This window comes from Amblyomma maculatum, chromosome 7, assembly GCF_055883805.1.
Source record: "Amblyomma maculatum isolate TAMU_Amacu chromosome 7, ASM5588380v1, whole genome shotgun sequence".
NCBI lineage: Eukaryota > Metazoa > Arthropoda > Arachnida > Ixodida > Ixodidae > Amblyomma > Amblyomma maculatum.
In genome coordinates, this window is record NC_139350.1 from 56,424,639 (window position 1) to 56,436,731 (window position 12,093).

General features: G+C 45.6%; 1 protein-coding gene across 1 annotated transcript in view; it reads left to right on the forward strand.

Annotated features, from left to right (window-relative positions):
• The first annotated feature begins 4,279 nt into the window (after positions 1–4,279).
• Positions 4,280–12,093, forward strand: part of LOC146183305 (tachykinin-like peptides receptor 86C) — a 358,172-nt gene continuing 350,358 nt past the window's right edge. The window contains exon 1 of the mRNA XM_084608351.1: positions 4,280–4,755. Within this exon, the coding sequence (XP_084464477.1) occupies positions 4,280–4,755 (476 nt within the window). The remainder of the gene's footprint in view (positions 4,756–12,093) is intronic.

The following is a 12,093-nucleotide window of genomic DNA, read 5'->3' on the forward strand; positions in this document are numbered from 1 at the left end:
GAAGTATCAACTTGGTAATTATCGTCAAATATCGTTATCGAGGATACGGGACTGAGGAAAAACGCAAGCGGCCCGTGCACGGCTCTGTCGGTGCGAAACATAGGCAGTCAAAATGATCCGGAGCGCTTCCAAAATGGCGTCCCTCATTGTGGACGGCGATAGGGACGTCAAATTCCCTATTGGGGACATTATGTAATAAGCCACCATTCCCACGCAAATGAAAGGTCAGCGTCGTCTCCCTATATACGTTCTTGTACCCCCGCATCACACGCGGATACTCGTTGGCATTCAGAGGAGGCCAGTGAGGCTGCACGGTAACAAGAAAGTACGATTAATGGCTCAGTGTGTCTCGTCATGTTTTCTAGGGGGAATGGCGCCGACAAGAAAAGCAAGCTGGGCTCAGTCGTTTCAGTCCGTATCGTGGCAGGGCATTGTTTCTGAGGTTTGGCTCTGTGGATCTCATGTAACGTAGAGCATGTGCTAAGCTCTGCATGGATTGCAATTCCAATGCTTCATGGAACGAAGAGACCATTTCATGCAACCACTCATGCTGGAGCAGGGCATGGCTTCCTTCTCTTCCGCGTGATAAAACCCACGGCTAGAGACGACAGAAACCTATTCCGTAGGCACAGGAGAACAAACGAGCTTAAAACATCTAATGTAAGGCAAACAGACGAGGTGAAACAGGAGTACCGTAAATTGAAATATACAGCCTGTTTAACTTGTCTCAATTCTGATTAGAAAACATAATTTGTTTTCGGCTGGGTTGTCCGCCAAGCCCGAGTGTAAGGACACTGAAATGCGCGAAGTTTGTCTTCACTTTCTTTTCCCTTCCCCTATAAAAAAAAAAAAAAAAAAAAAAAAAGAAATCAGGAGACACTTAGCTCCCCCTATACGGGTATGAAGCGACGGTTTTCTTTGTCACTCCGGCCTCTTCTGGTGCTCGTTCTCGTGCATGCACTCTTTTAATCTCTTAATCACAGCTATACTTTAATTTGTGTCATATTATCTCGTAAATAGCCGTCAGCATACAGTCCAAGGTACCATATGAAATGTAAGGGGCATATGACATAGAAATAAAGCTCCGCTTTGACAAAGCCGCGCGAACGTACACGCGTGGCCTAAGGATTGACGTACGTGTCTGAGTCGGGATCAAAAGGTCCCGGTGGGTTCGACTCCATCTCACCATCTAACCTGAAAGCGTCTCCCTGGTTTGGCATCTCGATCTCGCGTCGTTTTGTGACGTCACACAACCCGCCGACCAATCAGAGTCCTCTTCTATATGTCTCCTCCCGTCTACCACCTTCCAGAGGCATGCCCGTGATTTTTCGCCCATAATGCGAACAGCACCCATAACGCGGACCTCGTATTTTCCAGCCAATGGTCACTTTAGCGCTGTCCCTTTAATGGTGCACACTCTCGAATCAGCCACAATGTGCATGGTCGTGGCTGTTAAAGCAAACGAGGCTGAATTTATACATCCACGGAACACTCGTCCTCACAGCCACCTTCCCTCTGGTTTTATATTTCTGCAGGGCTATATGTTTCGTCGTGCAGGGCAAAACGCATAGCGGAATTCTTCGTTGGCCGCTAGTGATAGCATCCAGGCTGCTGGCCCTTCTGATGAAGCCATGCTCCGCTCATGTGCTGAGCACATCATTTTGTGCGCGTTCAGAGATGTACGATTACCGTAAAATGGTGTTAGCTGCTAGCCCGAGATGTAGAAACACGAATATAGGGTAACTACGACGGTGTTAGCTGCTAGCACGAGATGTAGAAACACAAATATAGGGTAACTACGACCGTACAAAAATCTTCTATATAAGAATGTGCAAACAAGACAAGTCATAATAGGCGAAACGCTAAGCTACGTTATTGCACCCACTGGTAGGCAGTCCGCATGATGTAAAATTTCAACATTTAAACACGTCCGCCTCGCGGACTGTGTGCTCGCTTTTACGGCACCCGGGCTGGTATATTAGAACAATTGTTTCCCGCTTCCTCAAGAACGGATATTTCGGCTTGTCGGTAAGGCGTGACGGAAATGGAAGTAGCGCTAACGCCCAGGGACCGAGGCAAAGAAGCTCGCAGGGCAAATAAAGCGCTAGTATTGTCCGTTTCATTGCTTCCGTTATTGAGCCTTTTCACTATCTCCGTTTCCTTCAGTGCTTGTTCCTATTTCAGTGTTGTGATTCATAACGTGAACTGGTCACTTCTTGCTACTGTACCGGAGCATTTGAGTATGACAATAGATGAATAGTAACGGAACGCATTTGCAAAAGTATTTTTCGATACTGATCGCCGTTTGTTTGCTTTGACCGTTATTAGAGAACACCGCCGAAGCCACGGCAGCGATATCCCATTTAAGTGAGCTTACAAAGATAGATTGCGATGCAGCTGCAGTGAAATTCCGAGCCTCGGATAGAGCCTTTGTTTAAAGGAGTTCAGTTTCTTAACCTGCAACGGGGAGGCACAGAGACCCTAACGACACACGCCCTCTCTTCGAGTTTTGTTTTTGTTCTGTGGATAGCTTACTACATAATTGCCAACTAGCTTAACAATGTGTTCTTCTGGTCTGAAGGGAGGTCCAATTTCTTTTTTCAAGTTGAGCGCGTCGCGACTGCTATCCGGATGGCAGCGCGATCTGGCGACGCGGCGAATACTCCGCCGTGATCCGCTGAAGGGAAAAGAGACGCTCCGCGTGCCGCGAGAGAAATCGATTGAACAACTCGGGCAAGCCCCTGCTGCTAGTCATTCGCACGGCAGCCTTTGCGCGGGACGTCTGTCGCCGACGGGCCTGCGGACTCCTGACTTCGGGCTGGAAGCCTCCACACCAGCGGTGTCAGCTAGTGGCGTCATCGAACCAGCATCAAGTCTGACAGCTCACGTGAGCGCCGATGGTGCACTTTGCGTACTAGCGCGAACAAAGTGAAAGGATTTCGCGCGCAATTGGAACGCATTATCGCAGACCAGGTGAGCGGATTGTCACAGAGGCACAGTTCGCAAATGGACAGCGTTGTGGGACGACCTGTCCAAGAGAAAGGGAGGTGCTAGAGATCGTAATACTAGGCGGAAGAAAGAGGACCAAGTGTGCCAACTTGTTGCTTCTCACAACTATAGTTGAACTCACTTTCCCAGCATTTTATCGTTGCCTCACTAATTGTTAGGCGTACTTCGCGACACGTTGGTCCTGGTAGTCCCGGTCATGGGTGCGCCGTTTTGAGCACCTATCGTCAGAGATGTAATATTGAAAGTTATTGCGGCGGACAAGATTTCTGCAGATAGCAGAACTCGTTCTCAACTCATCGATACCTGGTTACTAGTAATAGAACATATTTTGTGAGCAGGCGTTATGAGGTTGAGATATTTTTGTAGCTGGCCCTTCTATTGGTGACCAATTATTAGTACCTGCTTTTAAATGTCTGAATTGCTTATGCACAATTGATGGTTGAAGTTTTCTAACAATTTTTTGCAGAGGCACCGTCGATGTATTAGCTTTCATTTACCGAGATCAGAGATTACGCGCTTTTTTTTTTTTTTTTTTTAGAAGGATCGGCATATAAACAGCATAGAGATATAGCAAAATGTGTGCTTAGTGAGAAACCTCGCTATTATTGTTTCACCCCCAGCCTTCTTGCATCCGCTTCCTCGGAAATAATATGACCTTGTTTTGGTATCCGTAACGATTAAGTGCTAGTCTTGTCCTAACATCACTCGTACGTGAATTTCGCTGAACAGCTCCCGCAGAAGATGCAGGCGCAAGCTGCTATTTCTTTTGCGAATGACCACAGTTTAAGCCGTGTGGACTAGTTCTTAAGTATTTATCTTGGCGAAAAACACTCCTTATTTTGTTACTAGGTTTTTTTGGCGGAAATGGAAGAGAGACTTCAGGAAACTGCGGGCGTTAGATAGTAGCCAAAGGAAGTGGTGTCTTTCGGTAAAGCCTTCGAACGGCCATCGGAGTGAGAGAGGAACTTTATTCTGACGCAGCGCTAAGCGCCGTACGTTTCAAAGCAACATGACGCAAGGATGTTGTCAATGGGAGCCTTGTTGCCATTAGAGTGATTGCATCGCAAAGGGCATACCCATTGTCGCTTCCTTTAATTTGCGAGTATCACCTACGCAAGAAAGCACAGCCTGCGTGCAGTCGTGGATGTTTGCGCGGCGATAGAGCTGGGAGGAGGCAATAAAGGGAGCGGAAAAGCATCATAGCAAGTGAGAGCGCTGCGTTAGGCCGTGTCGTCTCTTGACTGTCACCGCTCGTTCAGTGTGGGTCTCGATGGTTCTTCCGGGGGAAGACATCCTTGTGGACCGCTTGCTTAACGGCTCCTTGGTGGCCATGGACAACGCGTCTCTGCTGCGTACTCTGCTCGAGTCCCTGAACGATAGCGCCCCGCGCACCCGAGCGCCGGTCATTGACGTGCACAGCCAGCGACAGTGGGTGCTACCGTGGTGGACGCAACTCGCGTACGCCTGCCTCTTCGGATTCATGGTGGCTGCAGCCGTGGTGGGCAACGCCGCGGTGGTGTGGATCGTGCTGGCACACCGGACTATGCGCACCGTCACCAATTACTTCCTGCTCAATCTCTCGCTTGCGGACGCGTTCACTGCCACGTTCAACGCGGTCTTCAACCTTGTGTACATGCTGGAGAGCCACTGGGCCTTCGGCGAGCCGTACTGCGTGTTCAACAACTTCGTGGCCAACCTCACGGTGGCGTCGTCGGCCTTCACGATGGCAGCCATGAGCATCGACAGGTGAGCAGGCATGGACCACCGCATTTCATTCACACGGGTACTTTACCGCGGTTTTTGCTTCTGTCGTTTATTATGCTCTCATATTCCTTCATGAAAGAAACTGTCCGTTACCAACTCTGGCTCGCAAGCCTCATTCGGCCCCACCGCGTGCGGCTTGCGAGTTCGAAAGAAATCTTATAGCAGTAAATGAAAGTGTTGAAGTAAGTAAAAACATTATGAAGGGAAAATGAAAATGAGTTGAGAAACGGGGAAGTGACGAGCAGGTTGGTCGGTTCCCTTAGTACAGGGATATGTTGTCTTTTGCGGTTTGCTCTATTATAAGAGATTGAATACTTTTCTTCGTTCTTGACTGCGGTGTGCCAAGTGCCTAAGTAGGCATATATTATTTCGAACTTTGCGTGGTAGCGCACTGTGTTGATATATCAGACCGTACGCTTTGCGACTGGCTCCCACGCTTTATTAAAAAAAAAAAGAAAAAAAGAACATGCACAATATTGCTCCCCCTCTCTTAGGTCGCTAGAGAGAAGCCACGGATACCTTTGCAATTTTTTCATCTCTTTTAATGTTTCCCAGCCTTTCCCCAAACGCAGCTTATTTTCTGCCATAACAACCACCAGGCCATATCGGTTCATGAGGCATTATTTATTCGTAGCGCAAGCGGGACGCATAAATTTCCCTGTTTCTTCGATGCTCTACGCTTCGCTTCCTGTATCGCAGCTCACTTTAAGCGGCCGCGGCGTGGGAGAAGTGAGCGAATCTGCTTTGCGGATAGCGTTTCATTTCCGGAAAATAGATCGCTCCATTCGCGGCTCTTAACCCGCTTGGTTGTGATTCATTCGCGTTGCAGACGTGGCAAAAACCGACGTGCGCAACGCGTGCGAGTTTTACCGTGCTCTAAAGGTCAGGCATTATAAGCGATAATTTGAGTTTTCCGGCGTCAGGTTTCTGAGCGCAGGTGCTCCGTTGCAAGTTCCCCCGGAATATGCACTGATGATATGTACTTACATCCTGAAAATAAAGATGTAGCTGTTGCTTGCCGCCTTTAGTGCGCCGCACAGCAAGCCGCAGAGCGTGACGTTGCCAAAACTGCGCGATTGTGCAGTCTTTTTTGTTCTATTTTTACGTTGGCAATTTTAAACAGGTAACTCTTATTTAACGCTTATTAAAGTAAAATTGTAAATAGGGATGAAATATAACTAGTGTCTCAGCCAAGAAAAACGATGTGGTTTCCCAGATGTCGAAATTCCTTCGTCACAGGTCGTTCAGAGCTTGCATGGCACATTAGCTAAATACTACGCGAAAACTATTTTTAAAGTACGATAAGCGCTTAGAAATGAACATAAAATTATGGCCCGAATCTCTAGAAATAGCCAGTGTGGTGGAACTACCACGGTTGTCGCTTTACGCTGTGGAAAACGGTTATATAAGCAAAACGAGACATTTTGTATTGAGCATAGAATATTTGCGAGACATGCGAAAATATCATTAAACATTTTGCTGCCATGACCCTACACATGTATACAGCATACAAACTTCAGGCTAATGTGACTGGCCTTATCTAAGACGAACAAATGATTGCGAAGTGGGCCTTGGTGGACGTTAAGTCAGTTGAAGAAGCGTGACGATCTGCGCACCATTTTTTTTTTAAAGGTGCGCAGCTCTTCCGAACAAGCGCCCTGGATAAACTTGTTTGTACTTTTCGCAACCATTTATTGGTCTCATTTCGTGCGAAGTTTAAACATGTTCATGCTTTATGCGGAGAAATAATTTTAACATCAAGATACACGTAGGACAAAACACGACATTACGCCGTCCTATACGAGGTTGAAAGTATCGATAATGGTTTAATATCTTGCTCCAAAACGCTTCCATCGTTTTACCATTGTTTAGGGTGGTCTGAACGTTCAAGAAGGCAAACATCGATAGCCTAGTGGCACGAAGTAAACATAAACAAAGCCCTAGAGAGCATCAAGCAACGCTGATGCCACCGTATTGGTCTTCTCAAAGGCGCTCTCCACGGAGCAGTGAAAGAAAGCAAGGAACGTGAGGGGACGAAAGTGAACAAGCTCTCTTTAGCCCGGCGCTCTTCCCGGCGACCGAGGACGGCTACTTGTACGAAACATTGAGAGTGAAACGAGCTTTGTTTGGTTTGAGAATCACGTCCAAACCAAATCGGATGTCCATTTGACCCGGAGCAGGTGATAAAGAAACAACTGCGAATGTAAACCGAAAAAGCTTGAGGGATACCAGGAAATTGAAGAAGAATCATGTAGCCAGGCAGGCAAAACGCAAAGCGAGGTTATAAAAGTACCTATTCTACAGCGGGTCATAGAAAGAAAAAAAAAAACATGTCTTGGTTGTCTCTTGCCACCGCGCATTCTATGCCAGTCCAACATCGCGTTGCTGCCCATGGAACTAATACCGTCTCCACTGACTGCAAAACTGGGTAAAATCTTACTTTTGGGAAGTCGACTGATTCTTCCTCTCATACGGGTGCAAAATGAGACATTTTCAAGTTCTTGATACAAATAAATCCGCCGTGCTTCGCAAGCATGCTTTCTGCACTATATAGCATGATTCGGAGCTAATTGTTTGTTAGTATCGGTGAATTTTAAAAAATTGGGAAATGATTTGAAAAATTGTTTCAGGATCTTCCTCGCGTCCCTTGATATGCTTGTGGAGTTATCCGAAAACTGAGAAAGGGAACAGGAGATAGTGCCTCCTTGTGAATAGGGTCTTCTTACGATGGTCTGTTTCAGCAGTCAGAATCGAACCAGTTCCAGTCCCCTAAAGTACACTGCGCACTAGAAAAATTTCAAAACAGTAGAGAAGTATCACTGACATTAGTTCGAGGCAATTAAATAATTTCCATAGTGCTATCTATCCTTCAAGTTCTCTGAAATGATGTGGATCGGAGAAAGCATGAGGTTCGTCGTATAAAATTTCAAGAAAGCCACTTCTCATCTGCCTTGCGGGTTGGGTTTGTTTCAAACACCGCGTCGAATGGCACGGTGTAGGCAGCATGGTGTCGAGCAAAAAAAAAAAAAAAAAAAAAAAAACGAAACCGAACTTGAGACCGGATTGAACCCGTATTTTTTTTTCTCTTGCATCTGGGACCGAACTTAAATCATATTTTTATTTCGGTATCCTAGAACTAAACCAGAACCGAAGCGTATTGAAAGAATCGATTATTACTTTGGGGCAGCACATCACACATATTTCTTTCACATAAAGTCTGGGTCCTTACACCAAACTGATTTAGCGACCGAGAGCTGTGCAAGACAATGCGAAAATAGTACCTAATCTGTGGACTCAATGTTTTCGCCATTCTGCCCTAGATAAGTCTTGTGAAGCCGTACGACCAATATTGTAGCGAGTTTCCGTTGCTGCTGTGGCTGCTATTGTTGCCATGCTCGCGTAGCCACATTTGCCTATTAACGTGTTTACCGTACGGAAAGTTAGAACTCTCAATTACTGGCTCGGTTACTCGGTGCACTATAGCAAATTGAAAACTCCGAATTCAATAGACTATCACCTTCGCATTCATATGGAGCAATTTACTTTGGAATGTTCGGAATAGCTTTAAGTGGCAAAACGTCGAGTACGAACAGCCTTCCTATCCTTGGGATAGTGCGCTCTTTGCCAAAAGTAACCAAAAAGGAGCTCTGCTTTTTAGTCGTGTTCTTTAGTCATTAGGGTACCTTAAGGATTAGGATAAAACCGCTTTTTCTTTTGACGCCCTGCTGTGTTCACGTTGAATGAACAGGAAGGCAACTTGAATCCAAAGTATTTTGAATCTACAAAAAAACTTCCACCCAAAATTTCGGTTGTGCTTCGACCAGAGTAATTTGTTGCGAGATTTCAGTTGATTTTCTTATGTAGTTTTACAAAGCAAATTCATAGTAAACGTGCGTTATTAAATGCATTACTTGAGACATGGAAAACGACTCCTTTTGGAAAATATTTCAAATGGCATTTAATGTACTACATTACATATACTACGATGTTAGTAGTAACATCCAATATGAATCATAGATCTGCGAAAAATACGTAGTTGTGACAGTTACGTGCCGATCCTCCACAGACACAAGATCAGCTGTTACCCATGACTTTGTTGTTATTGTCGACAAAGAAATGAATAATGTGGCAGATTGGGCGTTTTGATACATGTTTGAACACACGGCAGCACAAAAAATGCAAGGACAGCGCTGAGAATCAACACCTTCCGAGAAAACTGAAGCGCACGCCTCTCTCTGCGGCGGCCCAAGACACATAGCGAACACCGAATGTAGTTACTGTAGCTTTCATTCCTTGCACGGAACCGCACGCACGCACTCGCTCTCAACCCCCCCCCCCACACACACACACACACACAAATTTTATGTTAGTACATAGCATCCCACGCACCGCCGGGGTGGCGCAATGGCTAGGGCGCTGGACTATAGTGCCCAAGGATGCGCGATCGAATCCCGGCCTCGGCGGTCGCTTTTCGATAAAGGCGAAAAGAAAGGCGCCCGTGTGCTGTGCGATGTAAGTGCACGTTAAAGAACCCCAGGTGGTCGAAATTTACGGAGTCCTCTACTACGGCGACTCTCATAGCCCGAGTCGCTTTGGGACGTTAAAACCACATAAATGAAATGAAACCATAACATTCCACGACTAGACCATATAGATCATAATAAACTATGCTGGTCACCGCTTAAAGTGTGCATGACGTCGAAAGCAGCACATGGCCGTTCGTCGAATGCTCTGATTTTTTAAAATAGATAGCTCTGCTATTACGTGTACAAACCTCGATAACACCTCGTTCTGTCAACCTCACCTTCAAGCTCACCCAAGGTCAAACTGGGCCTTAATGTTCTTTGGAACTGGAGCATGACCATATGCGTTATTAGCCGTTTTTGACCAAATGACTAATTGACAGCTTTAAGGATCATTTGTCGCAATTATATAGTTAATTATTTCAGTGGCTAAACGTTGAACTTTATGGTGCATCAAGTCTTATGTCGTTGGATAGCTTGTGTACAATATGATTGTGCTGAGCTAATTGCGGGTATTAATTATTCACCATTATTAAGTGGTTGTGATAAAAATTCAACTTGACGTTATATCAAGTCATATATCATTGGATACCTTAGTCCAGTTAGTTGGGTTAGTTGTAAGTCTTAATAAATACCGTTAATTAGTCAGAGGTGTTTAAAAATCGAACTTCATGCTACCGCAAGGAGTCATAAACTACTGTATAATTTGTATTGAGATTGATTGCACCACACTAAACGCGGGTTTTAATTGCCTTTAATTAATTAAGGGTTATTAAGAAGGAACTTACGCTACAAAGTCGTCATATATTGTTGAAAACGTTTCGGTGAGTACAATCCGGAAATATGTGCCGTCACATAGCTATCGCTCGATTTCGAGTGTAACCAGGGTTGAGCAACATTCATGTATTAAACCAGCTATAAAATTTTATTATAGCTTAAACTTGAAAAAAAAAAAAGATAGTGTTGAGAATGCCTGGCTCCTACATGGATGGCGGCCCCTGTTCCGTTAAATGTCAGCTCTGCCTTAACGTTCTCTCCCCGCCAGCTCTTCCATGTTAAAACAAATCTTCAAGATTACGTGTTGAGTAGCTCAAGCGATCACCAACACGGTCTCAAAAAAAGGTTTGTCTTATTTCACCCAGTTCAGAACTTAAGAGGTGTCATTAGTGCCCCGTTATATAGTTTAGAAACGAATCCCGTTGTCATGGTTTCTTAGGGGAAAAAACGGCACTTTCCTTAAAGTTACGTGGTTTGGTACGGTACAGGGCGATGGTTAGCGACAGATGGTCGCATCCGGGTTTTAGTACAAATAAGCGTTCTAATGCTATAGTGTGAAAATGATATTTTCTTGAACATTTAGGTTCGAAAGCTTTCGCTGTGTTGGACAGAAGGTACAGTGTAACAGTTGGACAAATCTCCGCAGTTTGTTTTATAATCCGAATATGTGTTGTAGCAGTCGAGAAAAATAACGAGTAAAGGCGGAAATTGAAGGCTTTCGGCGCAAACTATACACCATGCCAGTCCTGTGTTCATGCCATTCGTCAGGGGATGTTGTGGATGGGTCATGACATTTTATTTTCTCTCCTTACACATATCAGGCCGGTACTTGTTTGATCACTTGGCCTGCGACAGAGTGTTCTGTGTATTTCGTTTTGCGGTGCGTGTTTCGCAACGAATCTGAACCGAATTAATCGCAGTGTTGATCCAGCTATCCATTAATCAGGAGTGCATACAAATTGACAGTTTCACGTCTCTTAGTGAGCAGATTTTTGTCTGTCTGCCTGCGCAAGGAGAGAATTCAAGCGAATGAAACACATGCAAATGTATAGTGTCGAACGGGATTCCAACCCATGCCTTTTGTGTGCCTGTATGGCATTGGAAGCGCCTTGAGCTGAGGCTGTTTGCGGCCACATGAGCCGACGGCGCTGCTACTGGTCCTACAGTGCTGGAATCGAAGGGAGGAGGAATAGGAAAGTGCGCGGAGCCTGTCGACTGGCTTCAACGCCGTCGCCCCTCATCACTGCCACGTGTGGGTACAAGGGACATGAAAGAAAATTGAAAGAAAAGACACAAAGGTGATCTAGTGCGCGCGCGCATGTGCAAGCGCCGCTTCTAGTATCCGCATTCGTTCTCAGCGTGTGGTTGGCTCGCCGCGTGCAGAAAATGTCTATACTAAATACAACTGTGTCAACGTGGCATCCTCTCTGGTCACCTTCACTCACGGAGCAAGAAACATTTAGGAGGTGAAACTCCCGTCAGCGCGAGCGAGCGCGGGCGACCAGATAAGGTCACAATTGTAGCGCCGACGGCACGGAGCATGACGCGGCCGTATGCAGTGGCGCCGGCATGCGGCGCGTCATAGAAGCCGCAGCGACCTGAAACTTCAAGCCTACAAAGCATTTATCTTGCCGAAACTCGAGTATGCTTCAGTGGTTTGGGATCCCTTCTACGTAAAAGACAAACAAAAGCTGGAAATGGTCCAAAGGCGTGCAGTTCGCTTCATATTTAATAAATATAGAGCTACTGATTCTATATCAAAGGTTCTGTCAGATAATAACATCCCAACACTGGAAACTAGGCGGAAAATTGCGCGACTTAAATTTTTATTTGCAATTTACAAAAAGTATCTGAACATCAATTCACAAAATTATATTCAGCCATTTTTATCGCGCTCATTAAGACACAGACATGCCCATAATTTGCTCCCTTATACCGCGCGCACCAATTTGTTTAAATACTCCTTTTTTTCCACGAACAATAATAGAGTGGAACAATCTGCCTGCAGCCGTTTTTTCTT